General features: G+C 42.8%; 7 protein-coding genes across 7 annotated transcripts; 4 read left to right on the top strand and 3 right to left on the bottom strand.

Moving 5' to 3' along the window:
* Positions 1 to 659: 659 nt before the first annotated feature.
* Aspvir_002225 (NAD-dependent epimerase/dehydratase family protein) lies at positions 660 to 1,505 on the top strand (the record flags this gene model as incomplete). The annotated part of the gene is made up of 1 exon (XM_043273826.1): positions 660 to 1,505. The coding sequence occupies one exon, from the start codon at positions 660 to 662 to the stop codon at positions 1,503 to 1,505; it is 846 nt and encodes a 281-aa protein (XP_043129761.1).
* Positions 1,506 to 2,613: 1,108 nt separating this feature from the next.
* Aspvir_002224 (putative MFS glucose transporter) lies at positions 2,614 to 4,471 on the top strand (the record flags this gene model as incomplete). The annotated part of the gene is made up of 7 exons (XM_043273825.1): positions 2,614 to 2,638; positions 2,687 to 2,738; positions 2,796 to 2,871; positions 2,923 to 3,109; positions 3,164 to 3,690; positions 3,748 to 4,038; positions 4,085 to 4,471. 7 exons carry the CDS (start codon positions 2,614 to 2,616, stop codon positions 4,469 to 4,471), a joined length of 1,545 nt encoding a protein of 514 aa, XP_043129760.1.
* Positions 4,472 to 5,682: 1,211 nt separating this feature from the next.
* On the top strand, positions 5,683 to 6,823 carry Aspvir_002223 (spherulation-specific family 4 protein; the record flags this gene model as incomplete). Its single annotated transcript, XM_043273824.1, has 3 exons — positions 5,683 to 6,053; positions 6,110 to 6,467; positions 6,518 to 6,823. 3 exons carry the CDS (start codon positions 5,683 to 5,685, stop codon positions 6,821 to 6,823), a joined length of 1,035 nt encoding a protein of 344 aa, XP_043129759.1.
* Positions 6,824 to 7,191: 368 nt separating this feature from the next.
* On the bottom strand, positions 7,192 to 7,958 carry Aspvir_002222 (uncharacterized protein; the record flags this gene model as incomplete). The annotated part of the gene is made up of 2 exons (XM_043273823.1): positions 7,192 to 7,427; positions 7,475 to 7,958. The coding sequence occupies 2 exons, from the start codon at positions 7,956 to 7,958 to the stop codon at positions 7,192 to 7,194; spliced, it is 720 nt and encodes a 239-aa protein (XP_043129758.1).
* Positions 7,959 to 8,745: 787 nt separating this feature from the next.
* ugd2 (putative UDP-glucose dehydrogenase Ugd1) lies at positions 8,746 to 10,490 on the top strand (the record flags this gene model as incomplete). The annotated part of the gene is made up of 5 exons (XM_043273822.1): positions 8,746 to 8,956; positions 9,005 to 9,161; positions 9,215 to 9,326; positions 9,376 to 9,519; positions 9,573 to 10,490. The coding sequence occupies 5 exons, from the start codon at positions 8,746 to 8,748 to the stop codon at positions 10,488 to 10,490; spliced, it is 1,542 nt and encodes a 513-aa protein (XP_043129757.1).
* A 97-nt stretch (positions 10,491 to 10,587) lies between these two features.
* On the bottom strand, positions 10,588 to 11,410 carry Aspvir_002220 (glycoside hydrolase family 75 protein; the record flags this gene model as incomplete). The annotated part of the gene is made up of 3 exons (XM_043273821.1): positions 10,588 to 10,845; positions 10,893 to 11,264; positions 11,312 to 11,410. 3 exons carry the CDS (start codon positions 11,408 to 11,410, stop codon positions 10,588 to 10,590), a joined length of 729 nt encoding a protein of 242 aa, XP_043129756.1.
* Positions 11,411 to 12,129: 719 nt separating this feature from the next.
* Positions 12,130 to 13,745, bottom strand: Aspvir_002219 (uncharacterized protein; the record flags this gene model as incomplete). Its single annotated transcript, XM_043273820.1, has 6 exons — positions 12,130 to 12,528; positions 12,584 to 12,732; positions 12,800 to 13,303; positions 13,361 to 13,408; positions 13,471 to 13,494; positions 13,547 to 13,745. The coding sequence occupies 6 exons, from the start codon at positions 13,743 to 13,745 to the stop codon at positions 12,130 to 12,132; spliced, it is 1,323 nt and encodes a 440-aa protein (XP_043129755.1).
* Between the last annotated feature and the right edge of the window lie 6,330 nt (positions 13,746 to 20,075).

The raw sequence follows: 20,075 nt of genomic DNA, 5'->3' as shown, positions 1-20,075 counted from the left end.
TTGCAAATTGATGATCTGAGGTCACCCTCGTTATTATGTTCATGCTCATGAGACATATTTTCGTGTTAACTACCACCAAGATTGAGGCGAAGCGACGTTGATGACAAGATATATATTCTCCATGACAAACAAGGACTTAGTTCAGCAAAGACTTACAATATGAGGAAGTTCTCAGTTATAGATGTTCCGGCGACTCATAACAAGCTCTTATATGCTACATTTGTCAATAAAGTCATTTCGTGCATGTCAATTTCTACCTTGTCCTAGGATTCATTGGTGCGGAACCAAGGTCCGAAGGAGTCTACGAGGCTTCATCAACTCAACTCAATTCCTCGCATCGAGAAACGTTCAAAGACCACGGGAAGACTCATATTGTCGCGAGATGTCTTGTCATGACTGCTTGCGCGCCAAGACATTGTCCCGACATGTTCTTCGATGCATCGTCAGGTTACAGACTGCGTGATCCTCTACTGACCCCATGGTGATGTGAGTGCCTGACGTCAGGAATGCGATTGTTCTCTCCATCGTACCATATCATACGTCCAGGAGCACGTTTGATCTTCTTCTCATGTCACCACCTGCTCGCTGGGGTCATTGATCCCAGTATAATAAGCCGCCGGACCCCAAACTACCCTCTGTTCACACTGCATCGAACCAGAATGAAGATAGCAATCACTGGAGCCCGCGGAGGCGTAGGACGCGTCTCCGTCAAGGTGTGCGCGGACGCAGGACACGCCACTGTGCAGGTCAACCGGACCAAGCAGCCCCCCACTGGCGACATCCCCAACACCGAGATGCGCACGGCGGATGTGGCCATGAACTACCAGCAAACCGTCGACGCCTTCCGCGGCTGCGACGCAGTCATCCACCTGGCCGCCATCCCCAATCCGGTCAACAAGGAGGACTACGTCGTGCACAACAACAACGTCGACTCGGCGTTCAACGGCCTCCGCGCCGCCGCAGAGGTCGGGATCAAGCGGTTCTGCTACGCCTCGTCGGTCAACGCCATCGGGCTCGCCTTTTCCAACCAACCGCTACACTTCGACTACTTCCCTCTAGACGAAGAGGCACCCCGGCATCCCACGGACTCGTACGCCCTGGCAAAACGCGAAGCAGAGATCCAGGCTCAAGCGTTCGCCGAGTGGTTCCCCGGGATGAAGATCGCGTGTCTGCGGATCCACGAGGTGTCACCGCTGGAACGGGTACAACAGCTCCACGAGAAGGACTGGGAGAATGCCGGAGTGAAGCAGCTCTGGGGGTGGGTGAATCCCGTGGCGACCGCGCGGGCGTGCTTGCTGGCCGTGGAGAAGTGCGACAATTGGGAGGGATGTGAGATTTTCAACATTGTTGCTCCCACGACTACGCAGGATATACCGTCAGAGGAGCTGGCGCGAAAGTACTTTCCTGATGCGGAGATTCGGGCTGATATGTCGGGTAATCAGGGCTTCTGGACAACGGAGAAGGCGAAGCGACTGATGGGATGGGAGCATTATGAGACGGGATAGATCAATCTATAGACCCAGCCATTACCGTGGATGATCCTATTTGAATCATGATGGTGTTCCAACGTAAATTGAAGCAGTCCAGCAGTGTCTTTAGGGATCGAACCTTCCACCACCATAATAGATTAGTAGAAGTAGAGAATGTGTCGGTTATCGGCAAAATAGACCTTTAGAATGTGAGCATTAAAATACCATGATCTCTTCGAGACAAGTCAGCTGTCAACAGTGGTAACAACAGGCAGACATCAACAGTCACCGATGCGTCTTCGGCTGATAAAACGATTGTCACACATCTCATATTTAGGCTAGCGAGGAAAAGACTCCACAAGGACGGCTTGTCTTGGCCCTGAACGCTGTCGTAGGTGGCGTCTTTAGCTGCCGGCCGTGAAATTGAGCGACATCTCGACCGAGTTGCGGATCGTCCCGATGCTGCTGGTTCCGAGATGTCGCGTTATACTCTGTACTTGAGTCGAAATGATGTCGAGTCTGAGTGGGAAAGTAGAACGAAAGCATAAAGTACCAACTATCAAGGCCAATGGCCGGCAAGGGGCTCACTACCCCGGATAAAAGCGTTTGATACTGATACTATGACACAATATCTCGGTTCGTTGATGTTGTGACGCAGCATCAACTTTTTCCTTCAACATGACTCGTGTTCATGTCGCATGAGGTGAGTGAATGTGCTTGAGAGACAACCCTTTAGTCGGCTAAATTCCCCAGCCAAGGGATAAAGAGGGAAAAACCCCGTTGTCGAAATAACCGACTGGATGATCACAAGTAGTGACTCCACCGGTGACGCACTTCGGCCTCGCTTTCTCCCTGTCCCCAAAGCCGATCATTTGTCCGTTCGGTACTCTCCAAGTCTCCAGGCCCTATCCCCGGACTCCTCCATTCCCGGCTTCCCATGGATTGGCCGATCGTTACTTCTTGCGGGGTGTTTTACTCTCGGCTGCGCTGCAATTCTGGCACCATCCCCGGACTTGGTGGGGAACCCGGCCTGGAGATGCCGTCGTCAAGGTCTGGCGGGACTTGTATATAACCTGCCAGTGCACTCGGAGCCGATGTCACTTCCACGGCTTCACCAGGTCAGTGCAGACTCACTTCTGGCACGATGTATCGGATCTCCAACATATACGGTACGCCCGCTGACTCGACATTGACGCTCAACTACTGACAGATGACAGTCCTGGCCGCCTTTGGCACTATCGGCGGTGCTCTATTCGGGTTCGATGTCAGGTAAGTCTCAGATGTGCTGTCCTATGCTCTGCATTGGCATTAGCTGATTCTCAATAGCTCCATGAGCGCGTGGATAGGCACACACCAGTACCTCGACTACTTTAACTCTCCCGACTCGAACTTACAAGGAGGCGTATGTCGAGTCCATCCGCTTCTCGGCCAAACTGACAGACTCGCGACATAGATCACTGCCTCCATGTCTGCTGGATCATTCGCCGGTGCCATTGCAGCTGGTTTCATCTCCGATCGCATTGGACGTCGCCGAGCCCTTCTCGTAGCCTCGATCATTTGGATCATCGGGGCTGTCATCCAATGTAGCGCACAGAATGTGGCACACCTAGTCGCCGGTCGTGTAATCAGCGGACTTTCAGGTATTCTCCCGCATGTCACCAAATACGACTCGACATGAACTCACCGGACCGTAGTGGGTATCACCTCGTCTCAGGTCTGCGTCTACCTCGCCGAACTGGCTCCCGCCCGTATCCGTGGCCGAATCGTCGGCATCCAGCAGTGGGCCATCGAATGGGGTATACTGATTATGTACCTGGTCTCCTACGGTTGCTCCGAGGGCGTACACTCCCCTGCTGCTTTCCGCATTGCCTGGGGTGTCCAAGCCGTTCCGGGGCTTATCCTGGCGGTTGCCCTGCTCTTCTTCCCCGAATCGCCCCGCTGGTTGGCCGGCAAGGAGCGCTGGGAAGAAAGTCTGGATACACTGGCCTTGCTACATGGGAAAGGCGACCGCAACCATCCCGAGGTGCAGGTCGAATGGGAGGAAGTCCAGGAAGCAGTGCGGATCGCACGGGAGGCTAAAGACGTTTCCTTCTTTGCGCTGTTTGGCCCGCGGGTTTGGAAACGGACGATGTGCGGTGTTAGCGTCCAGGTGTGGCAGCAGCTTCTTGGTGGAAACGTGGCCATGTACTATGTGGTCTATATCTTCCAGATGGCCAATATGGTAATTCCCCTTGCCCCTCGACGTTAATATAGGGGAGAGATCCGCTGACAGACTTAGCCCGGTGACACCGTCCTCTACTCGTCGGCCATCCAGTATGTCATCTTCCTCGTCACCACCGGCGCCATTCTGCCATACATTGACCGTATCGGTCGTCGACTGCTGCTCCTCTCCGGCTCTATCATCTGCATGGCACTACATTATGCCATTGCCGGTATCATGGCCACCTACGGCAACCCGGTCGACGAGATTGATGGCAACAAGAACCTACGCTGGCAGATCAAGGGCGCACCAGGAAAGGGCGTCATTGCCTGTTCCTATATCTTTGTCGGTGTGTATGGTCTGACCTGGGTGAGTCTCTTCTCTTGACCTGAACGGACCCATACTAACGAAGCAGGCTCCTGCCGCCTGGATCTACGCGTCCGAAGTCTTCCAGCTCAAATACCGAGCCAAGGGCGTCGGTCTCTCCGCGGCCGGCAACTGGATCTTCAACTTTGCGCTCGCCTATTTCGTTGCCCCCGCCTTCACCAACATCAAGTGGAAGACGTACATCATCTTCGGCGTTTTCTGCACGGTCATGACCTTCCATGTGTTCTTCATGTACCCCGAGACAGCGCGGCAATCCCTGGAAGAGATTGATATGATGTTTGATTCGAATATCAAGGCGTGGCAGTCGCACAAGGTTCACGATAAGTTTGGCGAGGAGATTGAGAAGCATCGCCAGCAGAGTGTGGCCGAGGCTGAGAAGCCTGCGGATACCCCTGTGCATGCTGAGGTAGTTTAGACTGCTGTGTTTATTGGCCACGATATAACTAACCCTGGAGACTTGATTTGCACTGGAGCTCTCAACTTTATGATACAAGGCATGCTATTGCTGATCCTCACGCACTGCATTGATCAGCATAGCCTCTGGATAAAAAGTAGTGGGCTATACTGGGCCCTTGAATAGTGTCAGGTTCACCTCTATTGATTAGAGAGGAAATATAGAATATTATACCCTATACCATTCGCACCTGCACATTAATCCCACTTGACGAATGATATTCGCTCCGGCGCGTAGCCCACACCGTCTTCGAGACAGATTACACGACCTTTCTGTTGAAAATCATCAAACTCGATAATGTTGTCAGGCCAAAGCATGAGGCGGATACAAGTGACTGAGTGTGATGGCCAAACCATGGTGCATATATATGCTTACCACTCCGTGGACCCCAGGCTTCACTTGACGTCTGGCGCGTGGTACATCAACTATAGTAACAAGGACGGGAATGCAGCCTTTACATTACGTCTTAGGATATTTTCAGGGTTCAGGCAAGTTCCTTTTCAGTCAAGGCGCTTATGTTGTCCTTGAATGTGACGAGGGACGCAACCTTTCATAAACTAGCGCAGGGATCCTCTGGCCACAGACTTGCAATAATAAGATTAAGGAGTCAGTCACAGTTACAGGCTAAATATGAGTACCTGACGAGGTGATGGATGACCTGCAGGATAGCAGTATGATGCATCAACTGAATGCAGGAGGTGTCACAAAGAAAGGGAGCAAAAGCTGCGAGGGGATGTAGTCATGCATTCTAAGTTTCTGACTAGAGACTCTGGGCTAGGCTGTCGGTCCTTGGATTCCTTTGTCTTGCATAGGTCAAAGAGTCGACAAGCGAGTCCGCATTAGTTTTGTAGAGATGCAAATGAAGCGACGAGAAAAGCGCCGTGGCGGAGATTTTGTTTCAGCTCCAGAAATTGCCCGGTGTTAGCGCTGACGTTCGGCCCAATCCATGGCAGCCGTTGATGGTCCACTGCTCCTTGGGTCTAGAATTGATTTTAGATCCAGATCGTCAAAGGCCTCGAATCTATGGATTCACCAGTATATATGGAAGCTGCCGGCCCTGGTGAATGATGAAGGTCAACTCATCAGCTTCTGGCAAGCGTCCTTCCTTTTTTCAATTCTCAGTCATTCCTTTGTACTAGCTTCAGTCATTCCTTTACTTCTCTTCAATCATCATGTTCCAGGTGAACTTTTCTCGTGTTTTGGTTGGCTTGATGGGATGCATGGCCCTTGTCCAGCAAGGGTACAGCGCATGCATCCCTTCCTATCGTCTCCATGAGGTTCACAAGCACTCGGCTGATAGAGGCTGGCGGCATTCGCGCACTTCTGTGAGCCAGGTTACTAAAAGCACCTACAGTGCTGGGGCTGCCTATAGCACAAGCGCTTACGCTTCAGCATCTACCGAGCCTGCCTCGGTTGGCATTCCGACTGCAACACCCACTGCTTCTGCAACGGCCGCCTCTGGAACCAGCGCGTCGAAAGGAAACATCATGATCCCCTGGTACTTGTACCCAACCGAGGGAGCCTGGACACCTATGGAAGAATTGTACGTTCTTTCATTTCCTCGCGTCGGAGCCAAATTTTAACCTGTCTGTTCAATAGGATTAGCTCCAACCCCGACGTCCAGTTCACCATCATCATCAATCCTGACAATGGTCCCGGCTCTACCACGCTGCCTGACGAGAACTTCCTGGCCGCAGTCCCCAGACTCACAGCCTACCGCAACGCGTTGGTGATCGGATATGTCCGTACTGGCAAGGGAACCCGCGATATCGCGGATGTGACAAAGGAAATCAACACCTATGCCGGATGGCCGTCTGCCAGCGGAAACTCCTCGTTTGCGGTGCACGGCATCTTCCTGGACGAGGCACCCTCAAAGTATGATGCCGCCGCAGTCACCTATTACAAGCAACTGGCGTCAGTCATCCGAGGAAGCAAAGGACTCGGTCCGAATAACCTCGTAAGACAGCTGCCGACAGCTCTGAGTCCGACATGCTAACCATTGGATAGGTCGTCATGAATCCAGGAACTGTTCCGGATGCCGCCTACCTCAGCATTCCCGATGTTACGGTCATCTTTGAGTCGCCGTACAGTGAGTTTGTGCGAGCCCTTTCATCCGATCAGTTCCAGAAAATCAAGGGCCAGGATATCAGTCGCTTTGCATGCATGGTCTACGATGTTCCTGCCACCGTGGATCTCTCAACCTTGCTCTCTCAGCTGCGTGCCATCTCCAGCCAGACCTACCTCAGCAATTTAAACACCTATCAGGCTTTCGATTCGATCTGGACCAAGGCGGTGTCTCTCCTGTCTACCTAAGAATATTGTTCCGAATGCTCTTCTAGACATGCCCTGGCGGTTGTCATTGCCCTTACAGCTGTCTGATTGTTGTCGCTTTTTGAGACTTCACTGGTATGCTTCGTACGATGTCATGATTGAAATGATTTTATCCTATGCCCCCCGGCATGAATAGAAATGGTTACGGACGTACTAGCTTTCGTTGACACCAACGTCAGGCGTTCAATAGAATATGATTCAATAGCAGTACTGCCACCAGACTCATAGGATGTAGCAGCTAAAACAGGACAAAACCTAGACACATATTTAGAAACAAATCTATCAATTCGCTGGATCAATGTATTCCTCCCTCTGTGACCGTCTAATTCATAGTGACCGTGGGCCGTCATTCATTGCTTCGCACTGTTCTTGTAGATTGTTCGGATGTGATCAGCCAGCTGCTTGGCTTCGTGTCTCACCCACGGCATAGCGTGATGATAGTCCACCTCGTAGAGCGTCGCGGTTTTCGGATCATAACAGTCTTCCAACTGCTGCCTACCCAGCATCAAGAACGGATCTCTGAGCCCATGGACATGCAACGTCGGCAGACTGATCCGGCTAAGCGATTCATCCGGCTTCGTCATATCTAACCCGGTAAGCACTGAGAACGCACCAAAAGCAAAGGAAGCATACACTCAGCCGCATCCGACTCCATCGGGGCCCCTGCTCCATTACACATCACCCCGAAGAGCAGCTCGATATGCGTCTTCTTCGGAATTCCCAACGCAGCCCGCCGCTGCTGATCCAGCAATAAGCCCCCCGCCACGCGCGAACCCTGGCTGAATCCCATCGCGCCCACCCACTCCCCGCCCGAGCCTTCGTCCTCCATCAGCCTCCACACGCGTTCGACCCCATCGTTGCCGGACGCGTCGTACCCGCTCCCATCGGCCCGTTCCCCGCGCTCATCCTGCGTAAACCACGACTTGAAGGGCCCGTAGTCAGCGAAGACGGGCAGAACGCCTGGTCCGGCGCTACGCTCAAAGGGGCCATCGAAGTAGACCAGCTGGAAGTCGTTCTGGAGGAGATGAGCGAGCTGCTCGCATTGGATCTTGAAGATGGCGGCTGTTGAGCCCCCGCCGTGGAAGCAGGCGATGCGGGGGAGGTTGTTGACCGTCATTTTATCCTCTATTTTAGATAGTGGTGTACTTGCCGTAGTAGTGGGCAGTAACTTTGATTGAGATAGTAATTGAAGTCCCGTTGGAATAATTGAAGCAAAGAGAGGGGTAAGCACTAAGCAAGTCCGCCGGCGCTCTAGGTGTATTTCGACTACGCACCGAGGCTTGACTTGTCCTGCGGCTTAGCCTCGGCGCAGATTTACATGCCCAGAACGATCGCCATTGGGTGTAGACTAATCATTGATTTGTGGGACAAGTTGCAATGCCGAGATTCGACGGTGTCCTTGCCACCTTGGCGATATCCTTGGCCGGCTGGTGATGTATTCTTCCAGCATCTAAGCGAAGAATTCACGTAATCCTCAGTTTGGGTCGATTTTTGAGAGGTCAAGCTTTATTTATGTCAAATCCCGAATTGTAACCATAGACGAAAAGCTAACCCCGTATGGTCTCAATACCGTCTGCGTTGTTCTTGACTGAGCCTGTAGATAAGCCATTCAAACCGGGTTCGCCTGCAGAGAGACACGTAGACGACATAACGTGGACAACCCAATCTCGGACATCCAATTATACAGTTGAAATAGGGCAAAGGATCGTGCTATTTGTTCAAAAATAGCTGCTCGAGACCTGTACATGCATTGTTCCGCAATAGTGGCTACGACAGACCGCTCTTTTGACAATCCAGCAAGGATCACCAGTTCGCCTTGGAACGCGTCTCTCTGCATCTTCGCTTGTTTAATTACTACGAGAAAGAGATGATAAAGACCAGGCAATGTTCTTGCCTATGCCAACATGCCCTTCCTACCGCTGCTGGTGCTGTTGGCTGGCATTACATTGCTGATTTCCCGTCGTCGATACAGGGCAATCGCCGACAGAGAAAGTTCTAGAGTGATTGTTGGAGGCCATACATACTCCGAGAGTGTTGGAAATGGACAGTCTTCGGTGCGCGAGGGAAAGGTTGAATCCATCCACAGTGCTTGTATCATCGGTGCTGGACCTGTCGGTTAGTTGCCTCTAGAAACCACGCAAGGCCGCGCCTGACACAATATAGGAGCATTGACGGCAGTTGTTCTCGCGTCGCAGAATCTACATGTCCGATTCCATGTTGTCGATGACGATCCGCGTCTGATCACGGCGTGGAATTCGGATCGCCTGCCAGTCTGTGAACCTGGTCTAGATGAGCTTGCTTTTGAGGACCACGCCGTAGCGTCGGAAAGACCAAAGAAGCAAGCTGGTCAACAGGTTGAAATGCATGAACCAGTTCTGTGTCAACCGCGAATACGAAAACTGCGAAATATCACTTTCTCAACATCCATGCCGGAATAGCAGCATCGGATCTCATCTTTCTCTGTGTGGATCCTCCTCTGGACAACGTAAGCTTTCCCACCCTCAATCAGCAAAGCAATTTATACTAATTTTCAGTCATCCGGTGACGAGACTCCCGGCCTCGACCTAACAAACCTGAAAGCCGCCATCCGCGCCATCGCCCAAGTCTCAGCCGGACACAAGATCATCGTCCACCGGGGCACAGGGCCAAGCGGTATTGTCCCCCGAATCAAGAAAATGGTACGTGGCCAATTCAGTTCGATCGACAAGATAAAGAGCTTACAATAGCACAGCTCAAAAAAACCGCCTCCCCATCCGCCTCCTTCGAAGTTCTCTCCAACCCCGAGTTTCTGGTCCCAGGAACCGCCATCCGTGACCTTCTCTATCCAGTCCGAATCATCATCGGCCACATCTTTTCCGAGGATATGTCACCAGAGGCACTAACCGCTCTGAAAGGCCTGTATGCCTGGGTTCCCGAGGACCGCATCATCACCATGGACGCCTGGTCGTCGGAGCTGGGTAAGATCGCTGCGAGCGCAATGCTAGCGCAGCAGACAAGCAGCATCCAGTCTCTGCGCGCGCTCTGCGAGTCCACGAATGCAAATATCACGCATATCGAGCAGATTGTGGGGGCGCTGTCTGCGATTAGGCATGGGGCCGGTGGATCGAGCCTGCTCAGGGACGTCGGGTGTCTGGTGTATTTGGCACGGGAGCTGGGGCTACCGGAGGTGGCCGAGTACTGGAGGGAAGTACTGAAGATGGAAGCGTATCAGGTACGGCGCCTTGCACAACGCATCAGCGGTAGTCTAACCAGGGGGGAGGAGAGGAGGGATGTCGCCGTCCTTGGATTCGCGAGCAAGTGGAACACGATCGAGATTGGACATACGAGCGTGGCGCGACTAGTGCGTGAACTGACATGTTCCGGCGTCAAAGTGGACATCTACGATTCGCATGTGTCAAAGGAGCAGATTGAGAGAGCGCTAGGCCTGGTCAGCGGCCATCTGGATGCCGTCACGGTCGTGGAGGATTTGCACGCAGCCTGTTCCGGCTGCAGTGCGGTCGTCCTGCACACCGACTGGGACGAGTTCAAAGAGAATCGGCTAGACTGGGAGAAGGTTGCGGGAGAGATGGAGTCTCCAAAGGTGCTTTGTGGCCCTCATGGCATGCTTGATCGGCAGAGGATGGAGAAGCTGGGGTTCAAAGTGCTTTGACCGGAGCCAATTGTGACAACAGATTTTAAAGATGATGTACGATTATGGACAAGCATGTATCAACTCGACTAGCTAAACATACCCCGACATGACCTTCTTAAGCACTAAGCTTAGCGACAAGGCGATCACCCAAGGCCTTGATACTCTCCTCAAAAGTCGACGTGTCGCCAGCAGTCCAGGCAGCGCTTGCACCAGGGACAGCATCCTGTCCCATAAAACCAATGTAGAGCACATCCTCCGCCCCATGACCATTGTCACCGGTAAGACCGTCGTTGGGAAAGCACAGCTTAGCCAGCGAGATGGACGCCTCCCCGGTAGAGACTCCACCGTTGGTATCACCCCAGACACCATAGAACTAACCTGTCAGTTTCACCCCGTATCAACAAGTTGATAGCAACATACCAGTTGGTTATTGCACACCACAGCCATCACGCTCAACGGCTCCATTCCATATTGCTGAGGATCAAATGTCGGCGAGCTGCCCGAGTTACCAAACACCACGTACGGGTGGATGTTGGCGTCCAGATCCGGGATGCCGTATTGCTTCACCGTATCCATGAACGCCGTCATGCTCTGGCCGGAAGGATCATTGGCACAGTCGCCGGCGCTGTTGTTCGCTCCGTCGCAGTCGACGTCCATGTTATCGTACTGGCCGCCGTTCGCGGAGCTGTGAAGGAAGATGGCCCCATTGATGTCGCCGCAGTAGGCGAAGGTGTTGGAGCCGCTGATGCCATCGGTAAACCCGCCTTGCAGCGTGTTATGGCATGTTCCAGACTTCACAACGTTAGCAGACTGCAATAGAGAAGGAGAGAAGAGGTTACCTTGTGTTTGTTGTAGATTTGCTGTAGGTTGGCTGGGACACTATAGGCCGAGGCCAGGCCTGCTCCGGCCAAAATGGCAGCATTTGAAAGATAGCGCATTGTGAAGATTGCTGTTCTCTAGAGAAGATAATCGAGTGATGGTTATTGACGTCTAGATGGACCCTGCCGGGAGAGGCGAAGCTTTATGTTGCTTCTGGACCTAGTCTCCAGTGTTTCAGCGCACAAGCTAAATGACCCTGAAACTGTAGCACCGGCAAAGTCACCGGCAAAGGACCCCGATGAAACACCCTGCAATACTACCCTCCGCAGCTTATCAGCCCATGATCACAGCTGTAGACTAAAGGGAATTGGTTAGTTGGGGAAATGGGGCCAAAACCGGACCTTGTGTCTGTGATCGTCCCGTTGTGGCTGATCACCCCTATCGAAGGGTTGCATTGGCTAGTGCACGAAGCTGAGACGGGAGGACAGTTTAGGATAGGATCTTCACAATCAGCAGGGACATACTCCAGTGTCGGCAAGTAGAGTAGGAGATTGGTTTCTGCCTCATGAGGGACCTGGTCCTTGAACGGATTTCCAGTGTCGCACACATAGAGTCACATACAGGTGGCTTCCATTAGTTACATGGTCACGATCAATACTTGAAGGCTTCATCAATTTTTATCTGTTATAAAGAATTAGGCTGACTATTGTTGTAAAATATATGCGGGAAAGGAATGGGTTAGACGTCCTAATGGTATAAACCTCTATACTACATTGTGAAAACTATCTTCATCGGATGAGTGGAATTTCTCTATCTTCACATCTCGCAATATCCAACTTCAATAGTTCGTCTTCCCCTCCTCTTCCCCTTTCAGCTTGTCCTCTTTAGGCTTGCCAACGTTCTTCCAGCCCATTCCCCAGGCAAAGAAGAACTGCACCACACTCAGCGCAGCGAGCAGGTAGAAAACATGTCCAATGCTCTTTGAATAAGCGAGCAAAACACCGGGGAGACTCGCCTCAGACACAATGCTCCGGAAACCAGTCGCACCAGCAGCAATCACTGTCTCGGGGTCGACGGTAGGGGCGTACTGCGGGATAGTACGTCTCAAACCGTGAGAGAAGAGGACTTGTGCGGCCGCAAGAAATATTGCAGCGCCAATGGTCTGGCTGAAGGTTAAGATGGCCATGGCAGTTGACATCTCGTCGGGCAAGACGGCGTTCTGGACGGCTATCATGGGCTATTTCTTCATCAGACACATCCGACAGTGCGATGTACGAAATGATTGGACTTACCATCTGCATTCCTGCTCCTCGACCAAATCCTATTAGAGCTTGATAGCCGGCCCATTCGCGTGTAGGAGTGGTGGGAGATAGGGTCGACAGAAGGCCACACCCGACAGCGTTGAGGATTCCGCTGAGAATCGCAAATGGTAGATAGTAGCCTATTCTTCCAGCTATGTCAAGAGACTATTAGCACGAATGACGACAAACAATAAACGGCTGACATACTGAGAGCCCCCGAGACCACAGCCATGACAAGCTGGCACAGCACACTCGGCAACAAATCAACACCACTAACCAGCGCCGTCTTGTCTCTCACTGCCTGGAAGTATATCGGCAGATAGTACGACGCAGTGAGTGTAATTCCGAACAAGGTCATGCTCACCACACAGTTGTAGGAGACGATCCGTTTGCGAACCACGTGGAATGGAATCATAGCATCCTTCCCCATGTGGTGCTCCCATCCCAGAAAGACGATGAACATTGCACCTGCACCGCAGAACAGGCCGATGACAGTGGCGCTGTCCCATGCATATTGATTACCTCCGTATTGAAGGGCCAGCAGCAGTTGGGTTGCAGCAGGAGCAAAGAGGACGAACCCGATGATATCGAACGTCTTGAAGAATGTCGGTAGAACTTCAACGGCTCGACCCTTTTCTCGTTGTTCGGGAATGCGCGTGAAGACTAAAAGGGCGGCAACTAGTGCTCCAATGGGTAGATTGATGTAGAAGCCTGTTAATTCTGGACGTCAGACCTAGTTCAATCCGAGACGGGACCCAGTCATCTTACACCAGCGCCATGTCGTATATGTGGTCAACGCACCACCGACCAGAGGGCCTAAAACCAGTCCAATCTGTGACACTGTTCTGTTTCCTGTGTTCTGACAAGGCTGTACATACGTCCCATCATGATGCCAACCAAAACTTCTCAACATGTCAGCTTCCATTGATCAACTTCTCCTAAAACAACCCATACCTGGCCTTCTATGCATCGGAACGGCACCAGCAACAATCGTCAGAGCGCCGTTGGCCATGCCCGCGGATCCCATTCCCGCAATAGCCCGGCCGACAATGAGCATTTTCGACGAGGTAGCGACGCCGCATATTAAGGAGCCCAGTTCGAAGACTGTGAAGAAGCCCAGAAATACCCACTTCACGGGGAATCGGCCGTCCATTGCGAAGCGTGTAGAAGGTGAACTACCTTGACGGGGAAATAAGTGTAAAACTTCCCTGTGAGAGGCTGAAGGGCCGAGCTGTCAGAGCAGTTTGGATCAGAGCTCTGGGGTTTCATTCCTCAACATAAGATATTTGACCTACCTCGCCAACGTGTAAGCACTGCCGTACCAAGCTATATCCTCGAGAGAGTGGAATTGGTTGGTAATCTGCGGTATGGCCTATTGATTCGAGATTAGAGAAAAGTTCAGCACTTTCAACTGGAACGACAGACTGTAGACAGGATTGACATGTCCAGCATCATTAGGAATATGACCAAAGTAATCCCCGAGGTAATCTTATCTCTATAAAATAGCTTTAATATATTCTTTAGAAGGGTTAATAAGAAGCTTAGTTATATATTATTTAAGAATAAAAAGAAAGTAAAGAAGTATTAACTAATCTATAATAGTTAAGTCCTCTTCTAGCTTAGTATAAAGATATATTTAGAGAAGAGTTAGTTATAGGAATACCTCTAGTTTAACTATTAGAATATTATATTAATATAGGAGATTTACTATTAATTAATATTAACTCTTACCCTTAGTTACTAGAGAAATTTAATAAGATAAAAAGGTAAGTTAAAGAGCTTTTAAAGAAAGTAGTTATTTATCTATTAGCTAGTACTTAGGGCTTTCCTATTATAATTATCCTAAAGCTAGATAGAAAGTAGTAATTTTATATTAACTACTACTTATTTAATAAGATAACTATAAAGAATACCTATCTACTACTAAGAATTTAAGAACTCCTAGATTAAGTAGGTTAAGCTAAGTATCTTTTAAAGCTTAATCTCCTCTCTAGTTATTAATAATTATAAATAGGTAAATTATTAATTCTAAAGATAGCTTTTAATATATTATTTAGTAAGTTTAAGTAGTTAATAATATTATTTAGACTTTATAATACTTCTATATTATTCTAGATAATAATAAATAGTATTATATAAGACCTTAACTTTATAGTAGTATATCTTAATAATATCTTAATCTTCTTAGACTTAGAAAAGGAATATTAGAAGTATATTTAATAAGTACTTAACTAACTCTAAGAATATTAGTTATATATAAAACTCTCTAAGTATATATTTACTAAGAGAGAAATATAATTTTATAGCTATATTATTAGTAATAGACTAGTTTAACTAATGCCTGCAAAGATTAAGGTTATAAAGATATAACTAAAACTAATAAATATTTATAAAGTTTAATAATTCTTAGGACTAGCTATATACTATTACTAATTTATATATAAGTTTATAAGAATTATAGCTCCTCTTTATAAACTTCTAAAGAAATTAGATACTTTATATTATAAGAAGAAGTTTTAACCTATAGTCTAGAATACTTAATATTAGTAAGTATTTATAATACTAAAGAATATAATAGTTTATATACCTATTCTTAAGATTACTAATCCCTTACTACTATATTAAATTAAGACTAATGCATCTAAATAGGCTCTTAGTATAGTACTATTATAATAAGATAAAAAGAGATAGTAGTATCCTATAGTATTTAATAGATAAAAGCTTAATAATACTAAAAAGAACTATCTTATATATAAGAAGGAACTTCTTATAATTAAAGAAGTACTCTAATAATAGTTAGCTTATTATAATTATAATAGATTATAAAAGCCTTTAATATCTTATCTATATAAAGATATATTAAAAATATCTTATATATTAGATTAAAGAGTTTTAAATATATAATCTAGTTATTAAGTATTATAAGGGAACTAAGGTAGTTATCCCTAATATAATAAGTTATTAACTAGACTTTATTAAAGAAGGTCTAGTAAATTAAGTATAAATACCTACTTTTAGTCTATCTATAATATAGTTATAGTAGATAACTAGTAAAGAATACCTTTATATATTATTATATCTCTGTAAACTAGAATAGTATCTATTAATAATCTTATTCCTAAAGGGTAAGGATCTAAATATATCTAATAATATTAAAATAAAGATTAAGATATTAGCACTAAACTTTTAACTTAAAGTAGAATTTATTAACTAATAACCTACTAATTAACTATATTATATTAATAAAGGTATTAAAACACTATATCTTAAAATTCTCTTTTAAAAGGACTTTATATTATAGCTTTATAACTAGTTTAGCTATCTAGCCTATCTAGCCTTACTTAGAGTAATTTATACCTATGCCTAGTAGCCTATAATATAAAAAGATATCTAAGATATTACTAGGAGCTATCTAAATTATTAAATAATAAAGCCTTTAAGACTAAATCTTAAATATAAAGCTACATAGCACTTAGTGAAGAAGGGTATTTATCTATTTAAATATTAGGGAATTAATCTTATTAGATATCTACCTATAATACTAAATAATAATTAATAGATTATTATAGCTATTAATTATATAACTAGTTAGGTTATAGTAAAAGCTATACCTAATATAAAAGAGGATATATTAGCCTATTTTCTCTATAAAGATATCTTTATTAATTATARAGTATTTAARGAACTAYTCTTAGATAATARTTTAAACCTTYTATYCTAAGTTATAGTAGCTTACCTTAAGATTCTTAWRGTAAAATATTATATAATAACTCTAAATYATCCTAGAACTAATAGTAAGAATAAAAACATAAATAGCTTACTAGGTAAGATATTAATAAAGTATCTTATAGATAAACTAATATATCTATAAGATAAATATCTACCTCTAGCTATCTTTATTACTTAAGTATATATCTATATCTAGATAAAGCTATTACTATTCTACCTTCTCTATAGTATATATCTATTACTATTTAGTTATTTATAAACTAATTAACTAACTGCCTAAGGTATTAAAACTTAATTATAATATATTAACTATATATAATCTCTAGCTAATAAGAAGCTATTAGTACATGTAATTAAATAGAACTTAATTTAAGATAGTAATATAAAGAAATCTTATCTTATAAAAGATTAATAGGTCCTTATTTAGAATAAATCCCCTTAGAAATTCTAATATAAATAGTTTAGCCTATATAAGATTAAATAATCATACCTACTTAGTATATATGCTATTTCAGAACCTAATAGATATATAGTAGAGAACTTAATTAATAGCTAATAATTAGTAGAAGCTAATTTTAATAGTAAGCTAGAGAAACTATAGATATTAGCTATACTAATATAATAACTATAGAAGGTAGGATTATTACTTTATATATTAATTAAAGTATATAGGGTACTTAAAGAGGTTGAAGAACCCTTATTCTTATATAATAAACTTTTAAAAATAATTTAAAAGGATTAGGAATCCACTAAATATTTAGAAGTATATTTAAAGTAGGTAGAGGAGGGTATCTTAATAAAGTAATATACTTAATAAATAAAGATTTAAGAATATATTAATAATATACTAATAGAAACTAGCTACCCTGTATACTATCTAAAGAAGTTAACTCTAGGAAGTAACTAGAGTAAAATTAACTTAACTTCTTTAGATAATAAGTTAAATAGGGGAATACTATATAATTTATTAAAAAATAATTAAATCTAATAGAATACTAATAGAAGAGATATAGACTTTAATAAACTATTTATAGTAGTAGTTCTAACTTATTAGAAGTAATTAGAGAAGGATAAGTTATCTAGTATTATAAGAATATTTAAATAGAAGAGAAAAGACCTATTTAATTAGAGTTAAAATTACTTAAAAATAATTAAATATAAAAAAAAATAATTAAATAAAGAGACCTTCTAGGCTTCCTTAACTTTATTAGCTTTTTTAATAGAAGTAATACTTAACTATCTTAGTCTCTACCTCTACCTTAAAGATTAGTAAGACTAGTAAATTACTTATCCTAATATATCTTATTCTTTAGATTAAGTTCTTTATTATTATTATTTACTTTATTAGGGTAAAGAGCTTCCTTAAGCTTTAAAATTTTTCTATTAATAAGTTTAGAGAAATAAATAAGATCTTTCTAAACTACTTAAAGTATAATAAGATCTTTAAAGTTAGATATTAATATAGACTAAAGGAGAATAGTACTATTAAAAGAATAATTAAAATAATATTTCTTAAAGAGAGTTAGAGATACTCTACTTAAAGTAAGATAATATTTACTCTTTAGATTACTAAAACTAGAAAAGATAGGGTTAGACTAAGATAGATTTAAGTAAGGATTAGTAGTAATAGCTTCTATAGTAGGACCTATATTAGAAATAAAGAGATTTATAGTACTTAAAGTTAGAGTAGTACCTAAGATTAGAGAACTACTATCTAGTATTAAGAAGATTAGAATATTAAAGTATACTATCTTTACTTAAGCTTTCTCTATAGTAGTATAGTAATAATAAATACTTAATATAGAAATAAGATTCTCTTTAGAACTACTTAATTAACTTAATCTAGTCTAATACTTTAGATTAGTATTAGGTGTAGGTAGAATAGCTTTACTTATAAAAAAAAAGGAGTAATAACTATAATAATTTAAGCTAGATTTAGTAGTAAGCTTAGGAGGGGTCTAATATAAAGTATTTAATTATTATTTAATAGATATATTAATAGTTTTACTTAGAGATATATCTTATAAGGTAAAACTATTATTCTAAATCTTTAGTAGACTACTAGCTTATAGAATTATTCTATATAAATAAGTAACTATTAGTAAAAACTTTAAAATAAGAAACTTATATATTATCTCTAGAATTCTATTACTTACTATAACTAAGGTAGAATTTATAATTTAAATCTTTTCTATATTATAGGTAGTTAGTGTAAGCACCTTAGAATAATATCTAAGTTATACTATTTAAATTATACTTAGGAGATATAATATATTTAAGAAATATACTAAAGTCTATATATTATTTATAACTAGGACCTATAGTAATACCTTATTAATAGAGAATAATAGCTAATTACTAAGATAGATTAATAATTAGCTTAGTTAATAATTTACTACTCTTACTATAAGACTATTTAATATTATATACTATATCTAGAAGGATAATATAGGATCTATTTTACTTTATTAATAAGAAAAAGCACTTCTCTATTACCTACTTAATAGTATTATAATAATTAGGAATAAGTATCTTTAAATTAGAAATAGGAGTATAATAACTAAGGAGTTAAAGAAGGTAAATATACTTTATAAAGAGGAGAGACTATAAAAGTCTATTAATTTAAATAAATAAAAGCTAAGCTAGGGGATCTAATATTAAGGCTTAGTTATAAAATATTTTATATATTAAGTAAGAAAAGTTAGAGGTATTTATATTTAAGCTATATATACTAGTAGTAAATACTTACTTATTTACCTATACTTATTAGTTAATTCTACCTTTATTAATTTAATTATTTATATATATATATAAATAATAATATTTATTATAATTCTTTATATAGTACTTAAGGATCACTAATTACTTTAGTAACTTACTTATTAATATTACTAAGTAAGGTGATCTAATTATACCTCTTATATATTAAATAAAGAATATACTTAGCCACTACTATAGTAATTTTAAAATAATAGTATAAAGAATAATTTAATTAATTCTATAGATTATTAATAAAGAATAATAATATCTAAATATTAGATTTAGAAATTAATATCTCTTAGTAATAGTTATATCTATATAGTTAGACTAATAGGTGCTAACTAAGAACTCTATAGATAAAGTTTAATTTAAGCAGGGGAGGATATAATATTAACTATAGGTATATAGCTTTAGAGAAGCTATATTAGGTATATAATAATATCTAGTAACTAATATCACTATTTATATAGTTAGTTAGACCTTATATTCATTCTTAGCTTAGGTTAAAATATAAAAGATAGCTAGAATCCCTTAAAGTAAAGGAGGTATATATAGGGTAGCTACTAGCCTACCCCCTACCCTTACACTCTTTAAAGACTCCACATCCTTAATAACAATGAATATCCCACTATTACTAAATAGTATCCTAGCACTAGCTCTTAGGATAGGGATGAGAGAAGAGAGAATAGACTATAAGACTAAGTACTAAGCTTATATTATTTTTTAGGTAGATAGTAGTAAATAAATAATAACTTATACTTTATATATAAATCTAATCTTTATTAGTCTGCCCGCCTGCTAATTTAGTTCCTAGGGGAATTATAAATTATACTTATAAGAAGTATCCTAGTATTAAAATAATATCTAGACTATTAAGTAACTAAAGGAGTACTTAGTAGATATAATTAATCTAGATAGTATTATTATTATTAATACTATAGGATATAGATATAAACTACTAGCTTATACTAATAGGAGAAAGAAAGATATTTTA

This window comes from Aspergillus viridinutans (assembly GCF_018404265.1).
Source record: "Aspergillus viridinutans IFM 47045 DNA, scaffold_11, whole genome shotgun sequence".
In the NCBI taxonomy this organism is placed as follows: domain Eukaryota; kingdom Fungi; phylum Ascomycota; class Eurotiomycetes; order Eurotiales; family Aspergillaceae; genus Aspergillus; species Aspergillus viridinutans.
Note: the sequence above shows the minus strand (reverse complement) of the source record. Positions and strands in the feature narration are given on the sequence as shown.